Source organism: Pseudophryne corroboree, chromosome 2, assembly GCF_028390025.1.
Source record: "Pseudophryne corroboree isolate aPseCor3 chromosome 2, aPseCor3.hap2, whole genome shotgun sequence".
Taxonomy (NCBI): domain Eukaryota; kingdom Metazoa; phylum Chordata; class Amphibia; order Anura; family Myobatrachidae; genus Pseudophryne; species Pseudophryne corroboree.
In genome coordinates this window covers 425,004,628-425,026,199 of record NC_086445.1, presented here as the reverse complement: position 1 = coordinate 425,026,199, position 21,572 = coordinate 425,004,628, and the positions used below count along the sequence as shown (strand labels likewise).

The 21,572-nt window shown below is 41.3% G+C and overlaps 1 protein-coding gene across 27 annotated transcripts in view; it reads left to right on the top strand.

Annotated features, from left to right (window-relative positions):
* ABI3BP (ABI family member 3 binding protein) overlaps window positions 1-21,572 on the top strand; it is an 860,645-nt gene that overhangs the window by 662,328 nt on the left and 176,745 nt on the right. For all 27 annotated transcript variants that reach the window (XM_063953560.1, XM_063953556.1, XM_063953543.1 and 24 more), the window contains 2 exons: window positions 14,675-14,743; window positions 16,596-16,805. In XM_063953560.1, the coding sequence (XP_063809630.1) occupies window positions 14,675-14,743; window positions 16,596-16,805 (279 nt within the window). The remainder of the gene's footprint in view (window positions 1-14,674; window positions 14,744-16,595; window positions 16,806-21,572) is intronic.

Here is a 21,572-nt window from a genome sequence, read left to right as displayed (position 1 = left end):
AGACGAGCCCCCAGGTACACAAGGGAGCTGGTCTCCTCGAATTCAACATCTGATACCGATCCTAATGAGGGTAATCAACAGAGACGTTTTTTGGACCAGGGCCCCGAATCTACTTCAATGGTGGGAAACAAAAAAGGCAGTGCAGACCACATCCCAGACGAAGTTGGTACTCGAAGAAGAGGAAGACCAAAAAAGACATGAATGTTGTCTTCAATTTATCGAGTACTCAACTGGATGAAGCTGATATGTCGCTTTTAACTCACGGTTTGTCTTTTGTCCCCACTTACCATCATAATCGTTTTGAGAGTAATGTTGACCAGTTTAAATTTGGCCGACAATTAAGACTTAAAGAGTTCTTTTCAGATAAAATTAGTAAGAACGTGCAAACTCCCTTTAAAAAAAGCTCAGCATTTGATCCACCTACACAAAACGCTAGCTTAAAAACTTTTCTGAGGGTGGTCCAAAGGGACACCAGTAATTTCACACCACCTAGACAATTTGACAACTTATCTTCTCTTGAAAGGAAATCCCTCAATAAATTGCGAGCTGACCACAATATTGTTATACGCCCCGCGGATAAAGGCGGGGCAGTGGTCATCCAAGACTGGCAGGATTACGATCGAGAGATCATGCGCCAGTTATCTGACCAGGAGACCTATAAACAAGTTGAATCAAACCCTGTCCCTGGTATTAAACGTGCCGTAGATGAGTGTCTTAGACGAGGGCGAAATAATGGTTGGTTTGATGATGATTTATTTTTCTTTCTAACGGTTGAGCACCCCCGGTGTCCGATTTTGTACACTTTACCGAAGGTGCATAAAACCTTGGTACAACCACCGGGACGACCAATCATAGCAGCGGAAGGTTCCCTGCTACAACCATTGGCCAAATATGTGGACAGCATCCTCCAACCCATTGTGGTCAAAAGTTTGAGCTACATACAAGATACGGGTGATTTTCTTTCACATTTAAAAAAAGTTGACTGCACACTGACGTCCTGCCTGTTGGCCACAATGGACGTTAATTCACTGTATACGGTGATTCCGCATGATGGTGGATTAGAAACAGTGCGAGCAGCATTGAGGAAATATCCCCCTGGTAGTGTGCCCATTGAATGTATTATTGAACTTACTGAAATGGTTTTACGTTCGAATCATTTTATGTATAAAGATAAATACTTTATACAACTAGCAGGGACAGCGATGGGGTCCAATTTGGCCCCATCATACGCCAACTTATATATGACTAATTACGAGACCACCCACATTTTTCCACAGTATGGCCACCAAATTTTATTTTATCGTCGATTTATCGATGACGTTTTTTTGTTGTGGCAGGGTGCAGAGTCAGCTTTCCACACGATGGTGAACAATCTTAATCAGTTGGACAGTCCTATAAAATTCACCTCTAGCATTTCTAGTTCTGAAATCAATTTTTTAGATGTACACATTAGCATAGTTGGGGATTCTTTTGCCACTTCTGTCTATAGAAAGCCAACTGACAGAAATTTGACGTTGCATGCGACAAGTCATCATCCCCCTGCACTAAAGGAAAACTTGCCTGTGTCTCAATTTTTAAGAGTATTAAGAATTAATTCGGATCCACAGAACATCGAAATTCAACTTGCAGAGGTCAAAGAGCGTTTTTTAGAACGAGGGTACACACCGAAAACACTTTCCCATTGTCTGTCTAAGGCCCATGATATTGTAACTGGGAAACAGCCCAAAAATAAAAATAAAAATAAAAATAAATCTGACAATCGTCTTGTCTTTGCAACTCGATATGATAACCATTCGGGGCATCTCAACAAGGTACTCAAAAAACACTGGCCAATAGTCAGTACCGATCCTACGTTACCCTTCACACGTATGAATACTCCTATGCTAGCCTATCGGAGGGGACCGAATTTAAAACAAATGCTCATGAGACCTTTAGTATATCCAAATGCTCCGATGTCCACTACGCAGTTGTTGCAGCAAAAACCTGGTTGCTACTCTTGTGGGAGTTGCACCACTTGTCGTTCAATGATGGTCGGCCCGACATTTTCCCATCCACACACTGGTGCTACTATAAGGCTTAAATATCATTTGCATTGTAGATCTGAGTTTGTAATTTATATTTTAAAATGCCCATGTGGATTGGTGTACGTGGGGCTCACAACCCGTACCTTTAGGGATCGAATGGCGAACCACCGCTCATCCATACATGTCGCATTAAACTGCGGCAGGTCTGATAAGCCGGTGGCTCGACACTTTATTGAGGCTCGACACCAGGTAGCCAGTTTAAAATGTAAAATCATAGACTGGGTGCCCCCGAGTGTTACTGGTGGAGACCGGACCAGGAGACTGAAACAGAGGGAGTGCTTCTGGATCAGTCACTTGGATACGGTGTCCCCACGTGGATTAAATGAAAATAACCCCTATGGGGTGTTTCTTTAGAGATTAAGTGTTATATGTAATATTGTTTATGTGTTGTTTTATGTATAATGTAAGTTTGGCCCGTCCTCCCAGGTCCCTAATGGCATGAGTTCAAATGATTAATATTAATATTGATTAAAAGGAGAGGTATGATATTTTGGTACCGTGCCACAGTCTGATCCACTGAGCCCAGTGAGAAATAAACCACACACTTGTTTATTTTTGACATTTATTTATTTTTCATTTTGTGTTTGTGCATAGGAGAATCTGGATTCTGTTAAGATATACAAAATCTATTGTCTAGCCAGTCCCCAGTTGAGTCGGTGATAGATACGTCTGGGGGTTCACTGTGTCATCTCCCATGGTTACAGAGCAACAGGTTCGGAGGACCGGAGAGTATACGCCGTATTGGTGATACACGGCGTCTACTTCCGGTGCTGTGGAACGCATCGCGTTTTGCTTCCGGTATTGTGGAACGCAAACCGCGATTAAACAAGCAGGCTCTGACTGAGTTCGCCTGCATTGAACAGTGTCTGTGTAGGTATGTGTTATCCCCTCAGAGGATTTCTAAGCTGGTGGAGATGTTGTATACATAGAGCTGGCTTAATTGGTGTTTATTAGAAACATGCGTATGGGGGCACTTCCGGTACAGGGGGTATAAATACCTCTGCAATTAGAACAGTACCTGCAAGCATCCTGGGAACACATGGCTGACTCCTTGACCTGGTAAGCGTTATTTGCTTTGATTGGCTGATATCTATTGTGAGACTTGTTTTGCTTTGAAAAAATATATCCCTCTCCTTGTAGGTCTGTTTGAGCGGCTATATTGAAAAAATGACCCTAGGATGCTTCACATACATACAGCTGTTGCTATAGGTAACGTCAGTTGGTCACTGGGTGTGTAATGATGGAGGGTGTGTTATCCCGTTGTCTAACAGATAATCCCTATGTAATGATTATAGGACCACAAGCAATGGTGGTGATCGATAGGCCACGCGCTGTGTGATCCTGTTCTTAAGAGGATGTGTAAGTGATGATGCTTTGTCCTGCTATCTATGAGAAATATATGTGTGTGGTGTCCTTTGGTGTTTGAAAGTGTGAAATAAGGCACTCTCTGGTGGAACAGTGGTATTCCTTTGGTACTTTTGAACACTGTTGTGGTGAGCTATTATAGCTTGGTCTAAGGTGGTTCATTTGGAAATATATTCTATTTTACATCACAGTCACCATATGAACAGGGTATTTGAAGCCCAGTTCGGATTGGTTCTTCTGCCATACATAAGGGGCCTGGGAGGCTAAGTCTCTTTTCATCTTTTGTATTCTCCTTAGGCATTGTTTTAAATTTTGCACAACTTGAAATAAAGATGTCATATTGCCTGTCTTGAAAAAGACCCTGTGGAAGGGTCGAAACGTCGTACCTATGAGGCTACAATAAAGAACAACTGATATCAACCATTGAATTTGAGTACATTTGTGAGAGTGCACCCGCCACCTGTGTGGACACCTATATACAGCGGACTTCGTTCTGTTGGGACTGCACCCACTCTAAATAATTGGATGCGAGTACAGGACTTTCTTCTGTATATATATATATATATATATATATATATATCATGTGTGTGTGTTTATATGTATGTATGTATATACATGTGTATATATGTATGCACATGGATATATATGTACTATAATTAAAATAAAGTTAACTTTTATTGCACTTACAAGTGCCACCAGGAAGACAGCAGGCTACAGAGGACGCTAGACAGCCATTAATAATACTCATGCAGCTATTTTAAAAAAAAAAAATATTTTTTTTTTTTTTTTAGTGGAGGGGGGTTTCTGGGTGCTCGGAAACCCCCCCTGGGTGCGCCACTGCAGCATCCACTAGGACGTTAGAGAAAATAAGAATTTACTCACCGGTAATTCTATTTCTCGTAGTCCGTAGTGGATGCTGGGCGCCCGTCCCAAGTGCGGACTTTCTGCAATACGTGTATATAGTTATTGCTTAACAAAGGGTTATGGTTATGTAGCATCGGTTGAGTGATGCTCAGTTGTTGTTCATACTGTTAACTGGGTAAGTTTATCACAAGTTGTACAGTGTGATTGGTGTGGCTGGTATGAGTCTTACCCTGGATTCCAAAATCCTTTCCTTGTAATGTCAGCTCTTCCGGGCACAGTTTCCTTAACTGAGGTCTGGAGGAGGGGCATAGAGGGAGGAGCCAGTGCACACCAGATAGTACTGAATCTTTCTTTAGAGTGCCCAGTCTCCTGCGGAGCCCGTCTATTCCCCATGGTCCTTACGGAGTCCCCAGCATCCACTACGGACTACGAGAAATAGAATTACCGGTGAGTAAATTCTTATTTTTAATTACTAGCAGATATACAGCACTAACAGATAGATATCAAGTATTGGCTGGCTATTTTGCCAATTAATGGGTGCTGCAGCTGTTGAATTTTGACACTCTGAATTAATCTACATATACACACACCACTCATGTTCATATGCAGTTGAGTGTATGCACAGTCAGGTAAGTATTAGGATAATATCAATATGTGCAACAATCAGCTCTCTCATTAATTTTTAGGGGAACCACTTAATTGTTCCAACACTCTGAATTGAACATCTCCTGTTACAAATTGTTCAGTCTCTCTGTACACTGTGAGCTGCTCTTATATATTAATTTATCATGTTATCCCTCCAGCAGTAATTTCAGCTATTACAGATGGATACAATTGTAACTTTTGGCAAATAGCTATGCTGCTCACAAGTAGATACAATGTAACTGTTCAATAGAGTCCCTGAGTGTATCCCCTGTCACTGTGTTCACATGTAATCACTAGGCTGCTTATATGTTAAATCAAATGCTGGCAACTGTGTGAAACAGACATACAAATGTCAGATATTGACTATTTAATAGGTGCTGCAGCTACTGAGATTGGTTTATATATGCACAGCAGTCAGGTTCACATATAATTAAGTGGAGCTGTTAGTATATATGGTCAAATAGGTACAGGTTGAGTATCCCTTATCCAAAATGCTTGGGACCAGAGGTATTTTGGATATCGGATTTTTCCGTATTTTGGAATAATTGCATACGATAATGAGATATCATGGTGATGGGACCTAAGTCTAAGCACAGAATGCATTTGTGTTTCATATACACCTTATAAACACAGCCTGAAGTCAATTTTAGCCAATATTTTTTATAACTTTGTGCATTAAACAAAGTGTGTGTACATTCACACAATTTATTTATGTTTCATAGACACCTTATACACACATCCTGAAGGTCATTTAATACAATATTTTTAATAACTTTGTGTATTAAACAAAGTTTGTGTACATTGAGCCATCAAAAAACAAAGGTTTCACTATTTCACTCTCACTCAAAAAAGTCCGTATTTCGGAATATTCCGTATTTCGGAATATTTGGATATGGGATACTCAACCTGTATTACCATAGTTAATCAATATATACACTATATGTGCATTTATTATGAATAAATAGAGCTATTATTGAAGGATGCTATAACAAACAGTATGCGATGACATTTATCTATTTATAATAAATGCAGCTACTGGAGAAGGGCTATTATGCTGAGCAAACCCCCAAACATTAACCTCTGTTTATTCCAATACAGGTGATTTACTCAATAAAAATATATATAAATTTATTGCTATCAGCAGCATAACAGCAGTCTAATTCATATTATACTGTGTGGGAACCTATTAATATCAGATCTCCAGTGGTAATCACACAGCTTTTTGAATTAATTTCTGGGGCTCCATATGAGAATCGTCTAGATACCAAACTAATTAAACTGAGCACAGTCCTACTATTATATTGTAAATAGACTGTTGATCAGTTACCCTAGAACATTTAAGATCCATAGTAATACATAATTAAATTGAATAAATAAGAGACATGACCCAGGTAGCGAGCTTTTGGTTTTAAAATTCACTTTATTTAGTAATTTATTCACTGTATATACTGTAAGTAGTGTCATTTTGGTGTATTGTACTGTCTCATTTCGTGTTTGGACAATCTTAATGGACCTAATAAAAGTTACATTTTAAATTTCAATATCTCATGTGCGCCAAGACATTCTTTCCCTCTTTTTTCCTCTCTCAAGGGTTGGGTATGCGAGACCGGTGGTTGGGATCCCGGCCGCGATAATGCCGACAGGGCAGCGAGCGCAACGAAGCCCCTTGCAGGCTCGGTGGTTCGCTGCAGGTTCTGTTCCCACTCCATGGGTGTCATGGACACCCACGAGTGGGAATAGCTCTCGGCCCCCTGCCATTCTGGAGGTCGAGATCCCGGCATCAGTATGTTGACCAGCGGTATCCCGACCGCCAGTCTCGTAACTACATTCCATCTTTCAATTAGATGGCGCTATAAACAGTACCCGGGTATTATTAAACTATTAGTTTAAAACTAATATACACTATTAGTTTAAATTTAATATACACAATCCATACCTCCCAACATGACACATTCCAGGAGAGATAAAATGCTCTCTACCTGGACTACCCTCTTTATTTATTGCAATGACCGGTGTTAAAACACCTTTCTTATCAATTAAATAGTTCAACACATATGACGCCAATCATAAAGTATATTAAGAGTGACGTCAAGGTAGAGTGGATTTTGTCCCTCCTGGAATGGTTCATGTTGGGAGGTATGCACAATCTAACGTATTCCGAGCTGGCCCTCATTCCGAGTTGTTCGCTTGCAAGCTGCTTTTAGCAGCATTGCACACGCTAAGCCGCCGCCTAGTGGGAGTGAATCTTAGCTTCTTAAAATTGCGAACGAAAGATTCGCAATATAGCGAAAAGACATCTCTGTGCAGTTTCTGAGTAGCTCGAGACTTACTCGGCATCTGCGATCAGTTCAGTGCTTGTCGTTCCTGTTTTGACGTCATAAACACACCCAGCGTTCGCCCAGACACTCCTCCGTTTCTCCAGCCACTCCCGCGTTTTTCCCAGAAACGGTAGCGTTTTTTCGCACACACCCATAAAACGGGCAGTTTCCGCCCAGAAACACCCTTTTCCTGTCAATCACATTACGATCACCAGAACGAAGAAAAAAACGTGAGTAAAAAACCTAACTGCATAGCAAATTTACTTTGCGCAGTCGCACTGCGGACATTGCGCATGCGCACTAAGCGGAAAATCGCTGCGATGCGAAAAAATTTACAGAGCGAACAACTCGGAATGACCCCCACTACTCTGTGCTGTAATATGAAAGGGGCACTATGTGAAGTGTAATAAAGATTGTGCTAGTGTGTGGCGGAACTTGAATTGTTACTATTGTGGGGCCTACGGCTCGCACTGTCCCTTCATACACTATGTGGGTTAGGGCAACAATTTGTAGTTTGCAGGGGGGACGAACATCCTCCCATCAGTCCTGGCTCTGCCTAATGGGAGGGGAGTAGGTGGCTGGGGAAATTAGTTCCACCACCTCTCCAGAACCACTTTAAGCCCTGACTCTACCTAATATAATGTGTATAAAATACTCTACCCGGCATAATGTGTATAATGGAATCTACCTGGCATAATGTGTATACTGGGCTCTACCTGGCATAATGTGTATAAGCGGCTCTATCAGGCATAATGGGCTCTACTTGGCATAATGTATATAACTGGCTCTACCTGACATAATGTGTATAATGGGCTCTACCTGGCATAATGTGTATAAAATGCTCTACCAAGCATAATGAGTATAATGGGCTCTACCTGGTGTAATATGTATAATGGTCTCTACCTGGCATAATGTGTAAAAAATGCTCTACCTGGCATATTGTGAATAATAGACTCTACCTGGTATAATGTGTATAAACGGCTTTACCTGACATAATGTGAATAATAGGCTGTACATGGCATAATGTGTGTGGATTGGCCTTTACTTAGCATAATGTGTATAAGGGGCTCTACTGTGGCGTAACATGTATAAGCAGGTCTGCTCTGGCATAATGTATAAGTGGCTCTCCTGTATGGTGTAACATGTATAAGGGGCTCTACTGTGTGGCGTTATGTGTATAAGGGTACTACTATGCAGTGTAATGTAACTTATGGACACTACTGCATGGTGTAATGTGAATTGGTACTATTCTGTGGCCACACCACTATATTTTTGACGCACGCCTTCGACATGCACTGTTCCTGTTTTTGAGCATGGCGAACGTCAAAAGGAAACTGGGCCTGTCACCAATTTATGATTTTAAAATATTTTTTTTCTTTTCAAATGTAACATACCCCCAATTCAATATAGGGGAGGGGGCTTTCAAAAGATACCCTTGCTCCGGGCACCATGGCACCTAGCTACACCTCTGATAAGAGGCACTACTGTGGGCATTGTGTATAAGGGATACTACTGAGTAGCCTTAACGTGAATAAGGGACACTGCTATATGGTGTAATGTGAATCAGGGGCACTACGTTTGGGGTAATGTGAATAAAATTGTACTACTGTGTAGCATAATTTGAACTGGGGGTAACATTGTGTGGCCACGTCCCTTCCTTGTGAGACCACACCCTTTTTTGCAGCGCATGCTGTCCCTTTTTCACATATGGGAGGGCGCAAATTTATCATTTAAAGATGGGCGCCAAACACCCTAGCATCGGCCCTGCTTGCAGCCCTGTTCCTTGGATCCACCTTTTCTGCAGAATTAGTCAAGTTCCTTTAGACATGCTGATCCAAGAATGAAAACGATGATTAAATAAAAACAAAAACAGCAACAGTATTTAAAGGAAGGGAAACTTATGAAAAGGACATTGGCCATTTAGACATGTTTTCATCCAGTAATAATAATGATCTCAGTCTGTTGGGTGTTCGTTTCATTTTTCTATTGGCAGACACATTACCTAAATATTCTCCACTGCAGTCAAACCCTGAACTGGAGAAATGAAAACAGTACAATCATGCATACACATATATGAAAAAATAGTTGTTTACAAAGTGCAGTTTTGGGTTACATCGTTGTCACATCTGCTTGTATAGGAAAAATGTGCTTTTGGGATCTTTTCCATCACAAATTGTTTTTGGAACTCATGTGTCACTGTACCATTGATGTGGACCCCCATGTGCCACTGTACCATTGTTATGGGACCCCATGTGTCTCTGTGCCTTTGTTGTGGGACCACATGTGTCACTGTGCCATTGTTGTTGAACCCCATGTATCACTGTTTCATTTGTTGATGGACCTCATGTGTCTCTGTGCCATTGTTGATGGACCTCATGTATCATTGTGCCATTGTTGTGGTAACCCATGTGTCACTGTGCCATTGTTGTGGAACCCCATGTAACACTGTACCATTGTTGTGGGACCCCATGTGTCTCTGTACCATTGTTGTGGGACCCCATGTGTCACTGTGCCATTGTTGTGGAACCCTATGTATTACTGTTTCATTGTTGATGGACCTCATGTGTCACTGTGCCATTGTTGTGGGACCCCATGTATCACTGTGCCATTGTTGTGGGACCCCATGTATCACTGTGCCATTGTTGAATTCCCCTATGCGTCACTGTGCAATCGTTGTAGTACCCCATGTATTGCTGTGCCATTGTTGTGGTACCCCATGTGTCACCGTGCCATTGTTGTAGAACCCCATGTATCGCTGTGCCATTGTTGTGGTACCCCATGTGTCACCGTGCCATTGTTGTAGAGCCCCATGTATCACTGTGCCATTGTTGTGGTACCCCATGTGTCACTGTGCCATTGTTGTAGAACCGCATGTATCACTGTGCCATTGTTGTGGTACCCCATGTGTCACTGTACCATTTGCCACTGTCCCAGTATATGTCATCCCTCACCCATAATAATGGACACTCCCTTGACCTCATGTACTTCCATCTCTATGTCATCTCCAGCTTCTCAAACTCTCACTCTGTGACCACAAGCTGCTTCCACCTCACCTTACCCCCTGCAGCCTCACATACACCTACATCCGTGCATAAACATCAACATCTAAAATGCTGAATCCTCTCTTTAGTTGAACCAGTCCTCTATCCTATTTTTGCCCTGTTCTGCACTAATTTAGCAGAGTTCTTCTAACTTGCAATACTCAATGCAACCCAAATCACTAACGTGGCATACTAAATAGACTCGCCACCTGCAAAAATGCTTCCATATGAATGTGTCAGTGGAGAAAATCTTGCTTCATTGCAGATTTCTCACATTACAAATGTATCCTTCATATTATACTGTCCTCTCTCTTGCCAAGCGGAGTTAGTTTTAGAACCATAATATATCCACTTAGTCATCCAACACCGTCCCCACTGTGCAACTGTCAACTTCTTTACGCATCCGCACACCTTCTCTTTCTTCTCTTGTTGCTCATGACTTTGCTACCTGTGACAAAACCGACACCATCCATAAGGAAATCACCTATCCCTGATCCATCAGCACACATAGGCCCTCATTCCGAGTTGTTCGCTCGGTAATTTTCTTCGCATCGCAGCGATTTTCCGCTAATTGCGCATGCGCAATGTTCGCACTGCGACTGCGCCAAGTAAATTTGCTAAGAAGTTTGGTATTTTACTCACGGCATTACGAGGTTTTTTCTTCGTTCTGGTGTTCGGAGTGTGATTGACAGGAAGTGGTGTTTCTGGGCGGAAACTGGCCGTTTTATGGGTGTGTGTGAAAAAACGCTGCCGTTTCTGGGAAAAACGCGGGAGTGGCTGGAGAAACGGGGGAGTGTCTGGGCGAACGCTGGGTGTGTTTGTGACGTCAAACCAGGAACGAAACTGACTGAACTGATCGCAGTGGCACAGAGCCGGCCCTACCCATTATGATGCCCTAGGCAAGATTTTGGCTGGTGCCCCCTAGCACCAATGCTGACCCTGCTCCCCTTTCCCAGCACCATCACCCCTCACCCATAGCAGTTCTCATTTTGTTTTTCCTACCCCCTGTAATTTAAATAAGAACAGTCTGCACATTCGGCGCACAGCCCAAAAAGGTATGTGTCCTTGCTGGGAAGGGGCATGGCCACACAATAGTACCCCCAATTCAAATTATGCCACACAGTAGTGCAACTTTATTAACAATTTATCATGTGATCTTGTCCCTTATTCACATTACATCACACAGTAGTACCACTTTACCTTATATACGCTACTCCTCACAGTAGTGCCCCTCATTCACATAACATCATACTGAATTGCTCCTTATTCACATTACACCACACCATATTGCTCTTTATTCTCATTACACCACACCATATTGCTCCTTATTCACATTACACCACACCATATTGCTCTTTATTCACATTAGACCACACAGTAGTGCCCTTTCTATACGTTATGCAACACAGGAGAGCACCTTATACACATTAAATAATGCCACACATTAGTAATGCATTTATACACATAATACCACACAGTAATGCCCTTTAACATATGACACACATTATTAATGTCCTTATACACATAATGACACACATAATGTTCCAGACACCTATGCCGCACATTATTAGTGCCCTTATACACATAATGACACACATAGTGCCCCTTACACATATGTCACACATTACTAATGCCCTTATACACATAATGACACACATAGCACCCTTTACACATTTGCTGCACATTATTAATGCATTTATACACATGAAACGCATAATGCCCCTTACACATATGCTGAACACTATTGCACAACCAACCCACTCACACACACAGCACTCACATGGCCGCTAACACTGTGACTTCTGCCTCTGCTTGTATACAGATGTGTCCTCATAAATCTTGCCTCCATGCACCATGCAGCAGGAGATGCCTGGCGCGAGTCATCTGGTAGCTCTGCTAACGTCAGGTGCCTATTTTTTTATGAAAATGCATCTTATTTGCATTGCTATGCGGCTAGGATGTACAAGCAGCTTCTCCTGATTAAAATGATATGCGGCATGCCTATATACTGTGTGTGCCTGTGGCTGTATCTGCATACGAAATACTACACACAGAATATAGGCATGCTGCATATCATTTTAATCAGCAGAAGCTGCTTGTGCCCCTAGGCATACCAGATGCCCTAGGCAATTGCCTAGTTTGCCTATGCCTAGGGCCGGCTCTGCAGTGGCAGAGTAAGTATCGAGCTACTCAGAAACTGCAAAGAAATTTCTATTCGCAATTTTGAGAATCTTTCGTTCGCAATTTTGCTAAGCTAAGATTCACTCCCAGTAGGCGGCGGCTTAGCGTGTGCAATGCTGCTAAAAGCAGCTTGCGACCGAACAACTCGGAATGAGGGCCATAGTTCTTTAGCCACCATCTACCTCATCAACCTGTCCCTTGATCCATCCCAATTCCTATATACCCCCCCTACATGCTTGTGTGCACGCAGCTCTCTCTCCACTAGCACCTAAGTCCCACCTTTAAACATACGCTATTATCTCATCCTCGAGAAACTATCTCTTTGTCGTTCCTATTTAATCAACTATTGCAACGATTTCTTTCATAACCTTTGCTTTAAACTACTTAATTGGCTTCTTTACAACCACCTGGGCTTGTTTACAACACCGGAACCATATTTCCTCAACTCAGTCTAAACTCCGTTATTCCATATATCTTAAAGGGTTCCGCAATGCTCCATTTCTGACCCCCTGATCTTCTCTCTTTATACCTCTTCTTTATGTGGCTATATGCTCTCCTTTTGCCTCCACTTCCATTTTCTTCCCACTATGGTCCGTATCCTGTTATCATGGCTAATTACCTTGTCCGGGGCTATCAAATTAGCCCTGATGCTGGCACTTATTTGGGAATTTGTTACGCCTGTGGCAGGTGAAACCAAATCCACGATAAGAAGACCTTTTTTCCTCAATGATGGCCGCAAAAATACATAGGAACCGTGAAAAGTTGCGGACCTATGTGTTTTCATGTGTTCCCTTGTGGTCAACAAGATTATAATCTCCAATATTAGACAGTCCAACTGCCTTCTTACTGTCCCTTGCTCTGTCTTCTAGCCTTCTCTTTTGAAACGCTGGCAGAATATGGATTTTTTGGTTTGTTAATAAATGTGTATTTTAGCCCTGGAAACACAATATCAATTTAGATCGATTTTCATCTATTTGAAATTGATGCAAATCGACCATTAGTAAATATCTGCATATATCTCGCTAACTCCTGTTGTCCCAGTATTGCCCTTTCACTCTAAACTGTAAGCTCCCATGAGCAGGGCCCTCCCACAGATCTGCATTTCCTACTTCATCCTCACCTGTGCTTGCTCTCTTTTATGTCCAGTTGTATTTTGTATGACTTGTATCTTTCAGTGGTGCTGCAAAGTTTTGTCACAACTTATAAATAAATATTAATGAGGATTGTAACGGGACACCATTTGTCACTGTGCCTCTGTCATAGGACCACCTGTGTCCCTGTGCCTTTGCCAAAGGACTGCATGTGTCACTATGCTATTGTTATGGGATCCCATGTGTTCATTATTGTGGGGCTCCATATGCCACTGTGTCATTGTTATTGGACTCCATTTGACATTGTGCAATTGTTATGGTACTCTATGTGCCATGGTGCCTTTGTTTTAGATTCCCATGTGTCACTTTTCCATTGATTTTGGATTGCATGTGTCTATGTTCCCTTGGTCCTTGATTCCCAAATCAAGTATCTCCCAAATTAATACTCACCATAACAGTCAACTCTTATTAGAACACATTTGTGGCCCAGCTCCACAGTCTGCGCACCACTGTTGAGCATGATTGAGTGTCAGAGAAAGAAATGAATTTATGTAATCCTCTTAATATTCCTTCCGCTTAAAGCTATGCATGCTAGCAGGTACACGGCTCATTTACCAAAAACATTCATTACTATACAGTAGCTTTTATCTGTCTTATGCAAGTTAGAAAATAAATGCAGATTATCAACCGAGTCCTTTATCTTTTCCGAAATGCTAGGATGCAATCTCTCTTATTTCTTAGGTCATTGGCAGTATTACATAAAATACATACTAATAATGATAATGTTCACAACATAGGAGAAGGGAAAAGGAGGCAGGAATTAAACCAAATGTTACAATAATTCTTGGATCGAAATGTTTATTTATAAGAGCATGTGTATACAATTGTGAAATGACTTTTAAAAGGCATCTATGCAAATGAATAAATATGCACCCACATTTTATTGCCATGCTGTTTAACATCCCTCTGCATTGCCAAAACAAAAAGCAAGAAAAAGTGGAAATGAAAAGATTCCCAATCTGACTACCCTCCTCACGTGTCTGGTGTATAGAGCTATAACTAACTCTTATGTGTTTTCATTTTAGAAGACCCCACTGTGTTCAGTCCTTCTCCAAAGTCAGATATTGATGCATTAGGAAAAAAGAGATTTGAAGGTAAGGAGTTATAATTGTGTTGATGTTGTTGTTGTTGTTGTAATTATTAATAATTATAATCATTGTTCCAGTTGTCTGGTTACATGTGGACTGATCCTCCTGTTTGGCTCTTTCAGTCTCATGTCAAAGGGCAATTAGACAGGCTATATGGGGACTTGTTAATGTAGCCAGGCAATGACCAGATACCGACGATTGCTTTAATCTATGAGCTGCATATGGTGACTTGCTTGTTTTGGGGTCTTACCAAATACTATTTTGTCAGTGTACCCCCCCTTCCCCAACACATTCATACACACACACACACACACACACACACACACACACACAAACACAAAGAACCAAACATTGGGCGACAGATACAAATAAATTCATGGTCTCTCTGATCGTCCTAGGCCCATGGGCAGTTTAATGACAATTCTATGTCTATTATAATCCACTACAGTATGTAAATGGTCAGCATTAAAAAACTAAAGTTAAAGGGCCCTACACACTGGACGATATTTAGGAACGTTCATATCGTTCAGTGTGGAGTCACCGATGATGAACAATGCGCGTCTCCACAGTCGTGCATCGTTATCCTTTTCATCATTTATCATTTGCAATCCAATTTGGACGATATCGTTCATCATTCATATCGCTCATTGCTCAGTATACCGGCGCCGGAATCCCGACATCCGGCATACCGACACTTATTCTCCCTCTTTGGGGTCCACGACCCCCCTGGAGGGAGAATAAATAGCATAGCGTGCCACCGTGCCCGCAAGGGGCTCATTTGCGCTTGCCCCGCTGTCGGCATGCCGGCGGTCAGGATTCTGGCGCCGGGAACCCGGCCGCCGGCAAACCATACTACACCCGTTCATAATATCGCTAAGAAAGGCCTAGTGTGTACACTCATTATTGTTAACTATGCGCGCTCCCGCGTGTCATTAACGACCCTTTCCCTCGTCTGAAGATGTACAGACGAGGGAGGTCCTCGTTAACGACAGCCATGATGCAGATGCAGCATGGGTGTCGTTCCCCATGCCCCCCACCCGCCGTCGCTCACTTCCTCGCTGGCATCGGCAAGTGTGTATGCAATTGCCAATATCGGCGGGGGTTCGGCTAGTGTGTATAGGGCTTAAGAAAACAGTGGATTATCTGAGTTTTATTCCCAGTTTGGTAGTTATTGCTTTTGTACAGTTTGTTTTGTTGCAGTGTTGGGAGTGCCTACACCATGTATTCCCTACCGCGGTCCTCAAGGCACACCAACACAGCAGGTTTTAGTGATATCCAGACTTCAGCACAGATGGTTAAATCAAAATAACTGAGATACTAATTAAGTCATCTGTGTTCAAGCCTGGATATAACTAAAACCAGGACTGTTAGTGTGCCTTGAGGACTGAGGTTGGGAAACACTGGCCTACACTCTTATCATTGTCAGTCTAATTGTATTTATGGCATAGTGGCACTATAAGGTAAAAGAATGGCAGCACTCTTTGGACTGCTGAAAGAGGTACTGCTTTTTTGTATGCATCACTGTGGGTGCTTGCCATACCTTGCTCTAGAAGCCCTTTAACCCCTTAGCCAAACCATAATTAGTGTTCCTTTAACACTTTTTATTATTCTCTATGTGTATTTAATTACTTATAGATGATTGCTATTAAACTAATATACATTATGATCTCATATGAATAGAATTCATAAACATGTGTGAAACAGATGTGTTACCATATAATGACAGCAAGTAAAAGATTGTCCTGTCAAGTAGTTGGTTTTGTCTTTCAATAGTATTATTTATGTTACTTGTGAACGTTGTTACTTTATGGTGTGCATGTGCTACTGTCATGTTAATCCTTCTGTTCTTGTTTTGCAGCACCACATGTATTGTACATGGGCAAGAATGAAACCGTTCCCTGCTCCATCACAGAATCTCTCAAGCACTTCCCTACAGAAGAGAGCACTAACCAGGAAATCCTCAATGCTCCCCAGAATCCTCCTTCCAATCTCACAGTTGTGACTGTAGAGGGCTGTTCATCCTTTGTTATTTTAGATTGGGATCAATCTGATAATGACACAGTTACTGGTTAGTAGAACAGTTGTGTTTTGTTTGTGTAAACTGCAACAGGATATTCTGTGATTATTATACAATAAGTGATGTGCATTTTCCCTCTGCTACTAGGGTATACAAGAATTTGTACTGTTAGTAAAAATGTACTTGAAACACATTAAAATGTTGTCAATTAGACCAGTGACGCCTAAGGCCTGTACACACTAGGCGATATCACACACGATATCGCTCATTTTCAGCTTTCTGAGTTATATTGTGTGTGATATTGGCCAGTGTGTATGCCACGGACGATGAAAGATGCGCGGTCCCGTGCATTGTTATCACCCCCCTCCGTCGGCTGTGCATGCGGCTCAATTAGGACTTATCGTCCAAAACTGCATGCCCGTCCGCGGCATGATGTCACTGTACAATATGACTTTCGATATTGTACAGTGTGTATGTACTATGCCGGCGGCCCGATATCGCTTACAGAGTGAATAGTGTATATGGACCTTAGGTGAACAATTGCGTATAACAGAAATTTTAAGAAGACATAATTCAGCAAACATTACTTATTTGAGAAATAGAATATTTTGTTAATTGTGGCGTCTTTCAAACATGGCTTGGTAACTCATACTTGCTGAATGATTGCAGCATCACTTTCCTGATCAAGTCGGCTTTTTTAAAGGACAAATTAGCACTATGTAAATGCTTGAGCACACATAAACATATATATATATATTATGTAAAGGTGTGTTTGAGGCAACAATCCTCCCACATCTGTGTCTCAGCTGAGGCACATCACTTTTCTGTGCTGTTTAGGGACCCTGCTAACATTAGGCCAGATGTGCTAAGCCTTGATACATTTCACAATGAAACTTAACTTTTATTATTAATCTCCTAAAACAATAGGTTGCTTTTATTTAATCTACAAGGTGAGGCGAAACATAAAGGTTAAAATCATTGACATAGACAAACATATAAAAGTGCAATGGAAATTAATAGATGTGAATAAAGATTTAAAAAATGTGTGTCGGCGTGCCTTATTCTAATGTCCACTAACGATATTAAAGTATTTATCCTACGTTAAACCAGCATACAATTCTTATTTAATTTATCACTATTCATGTATTTGTAGATATTGATCTCATTGTATGTTCATTGTGAGATCTTAATTCAAAAAGAGAAAATATATTTGTTCATATTAAATCTTGGATCACAGCACATGAGTCACTTGTAGTTCACTGTTTCTATTTCTTTTTCTATTTCTTTTTCTTTCTTCCTTCTTTTTATTGTAGTATTAGACACCTTTAACCATTATCTGGTAGGTAATAATGACACTGGTTACATAGCAAGGTATGGTATTCATGAGTGTAGTGAGCGTTGTTGGGTGCATAATCTGTTGAGTATATAACACACCTTATAGAGGATATATGTATACATTAATTATTTATGTGATAGTGATAGTAACCCGGTGCTCACAAATTTATTGTCTCTAGAGGAAAAGCATCCTCATTTATTTAAGACTAGTGGCACCCTCTCAACTAATCACATAGACATATATACATATGAGGAAAATAGATATATTTGCAGTATATCAATTGTGATGCCTCATTATAAGATGTCTTTTTTTTTAACTACTGGATTTTGCACACCTTGCAAATAACCAAGGTATGTTTATTTATATGCAGAATTTCAATTTTTCTGCATATTCCCAGAAACTGTAAAAAACCATTGGAGATATCATAGTCTGCATAGATTTCTCCTGTGTATATACAGTGTCTCATACATAAGCTGACATTGTTGCCATCTGTTAGCAATTATGGCATCTATATACACATTTGCCTAATGTTGGAAATTGAACTTTAAGTACAATCGGCAGAATATATTTATAAATCTCCTCTGTAAAGATAATGTATTGGGTCCAGTAGGACCCAATACATTATCTTTACAGAGGAGATTTATAAATATATTCTGCCGATTGTACTTAAAGTTCAATTTCCGACATTAGGCAAATGTGTATATAGATGCCATAATTGCTAACAGATGGCAACAATGTCAGCTTATGTATGAGACACTGTATATACACAGGAGAAATCTATGCAGACTATGATATCTCCAATGGTTTTTTACAGTTTCTGGGAATATGCAGAAAAATTGAAATTCTGCATATAAATAAACATACCTTGGTTATTTGCAAGGTGTGCAAAATCCAGTAGTTTAAAAAAAAAGACATCTTATAATGAGGCATCACAATTGATATACTGCAAATATATCTATTTTCCTCATATGTATATATGTCTATGTGATTAGTTGAGAGGGTGCCACTAGTCTTAAATAAATGAGGATGCTTTTCCTCTAGAGACAATAAATTTGTGAGCACCGGGTTACTATCACTATCACATAAATAATTAATGTATACATATATCCTCTATAAGGTGTGTTATATACTCAACAGATTATGCACCCAACAACGCTCACTACACTCATGAATACCATACCTTGATATGTAACCAGTGTCATTATTACCTATCAGATAATGGTTAAAGGTGTCTAATACTACAATAAAAAGAAGGAAGAAAGAAAAAGAAATAGAAAAAGAAATAGAAACAGTGAACTACAAGTGACTCATGTGCTGTGATCCAAGATTTAATATGAACAAATATATTTTCTCTTTTTGAATTAAGATCTCACAATGAACATACAATGAGATCAATATCTACAAATACATGAATAGTGATAAATTAAATAAGAATTGTATGCTGGTTTAACGTAGGATAAATACTTTAATATCGTTAGTGGACATTAGAATAAGGCACGCCGACACACATTTTTTAAATCTTTATTCACATCTATTAATTTCCATTGCACTTTTATATGTTTGTCTATGTCAATGATTTTAACCTTTATGTTTCGCCTCACCTTGTAGATTAAATAAAAGCAACCTATTGTTTTAGGAGATTAATAATAAAAGTTAAGTTTTATGGAAGAGTGGAAATCAATCCACTACTTGTGTGCACTGACAATACAGTCCTTTTTTCTTCTTGTGCTGGTACTCATTCTAGCTGTAGTTGGTAGCACCCCCAATATAAATGGTAATTACCAATAAATTATAGGGGTTCTTGAGAGGAACTTTGGTTCCGAAATAATTATTTTTGGTTAACTGTGAGTGTGCAGATACACCACCATTTCCTACATTTCACAATGATAAGGTACCAACCAACCAGCTCCTGTCATTTTTTAAACCCAGCCTGTAGCATGTCGAAAAGCACGTGGATCGGTGGAATAGCTGCCGATCCACGTGTTTAAGTTGAAAACGGGGCCAAATCTGACAGGTTTTGGCCCCCTTTTCGACAATCTCTGTTCGACATCAAAATGATGTCGGACTGAGATGCGGACCCGGAGGAGGCGGGGGGAGGGGGGGGGAGGCGCAGGGAGACGTGGGGACAGCCGGCGGGCACACAGGAGGGATCAGCGCTACAGTAGCACTGCAGCTGGATGTCACTCAGCCGGCCGACCTCACGCCAGCTTTCACCCGGCTCCAGCACACTGCTGGAGCCGGGTGGAAGCTGCCGTGAGGTTGTGCGGCTGAGTGACATCCTGCTGCAGCGCTGATCTCTCCTGTGTGCCCGCCGGCTGTCCCCCCGCGACTCGCCCCCCTCGCCGCCTCTGCGTCCCATCTAAATTCGACTTGAAAAAGTCGAATTTAGATGGGGATTGAATAGGGGTTGTCGGATCCATTCCGACAAATACATGTCGGAATGGATCCGACTTTAATTGAATATACCCCTTAGTATATGTTTGTCTCATGCATTCTTGAATTCTGCTGTATGAATCCCTAAAACAACGGCTGAAGGAAAATTTCTGAGATGTATCACTCTTCTGTGTATCTATTTATTATTATTATTATTATTATTATTATTACTAGTATTATTATATTATTACAATGCTACCTTCCAGAGCACTGTTAATATGTTTTATATAATAGAATGTATCTACAGTATTATATTACCTGTGACAACATCTATCCTCTTAACTCTTCTTAAGTATTGTTGTGCAGCCCATGCACCACTTTAATAGCCCTTCTCTGTTTGTTTTTGCTTTTTTATTCTAAAGTTGTTTTAGAGTTAGGGCCCCCACAACTGTACAGAGTACTCATGGGAAGGTCTTACCGCTGACTTATCAAGTGGCAATATAACCTCTCTCCAAAATCTATTAATGCCTTTTCTAATAAAGGAAAGAATTTTATTGCTGCCGCATGCATGTTTTCAAGTAATCTGAAACAAGTTTGTCAAGGCCCCATTCTGTATTGTGCAGGATTGTTATGCTTCTGTTGCATTATTTTACAATTTCATGCAATGGATTTATGATTCCATTACTCTGTTTCCTTTATCCCAAGATGCAGTTGATTTAGCAACACCCCCCCCCCCCCATATATTGTAAGCAGTAGCGGATCTTGCCACGGGCAAGCAGGACTTTTGCCCGGGGCGCCGCCTTCCGGAGGGCGCTGGCGCCTTCCGGAAGGCGCCGCACCGTGGCAAGATCCGCCACTGCTGCCCGCTGTGTCCCCCGTCCGCCTCCGCTGCCCGGCCCGCAGTGTCCCCGCCTCCTGTGAAGGGAACTTAACGCGTAGCGTCTAGTTTCCCTTCGTGGAGAGGACCTTTTGCTGTGCGGTGCGCGATGACGTCATCGCGCACCGCTCAGCATTCAAGCGGCGCTAGTAATGTACAGGGGGCGTAACTGACCACGCCCCCTGTATTAGGCCACGCCCCGTTCCCTGCCCGGGGCGCAGAGCGCCTTGAA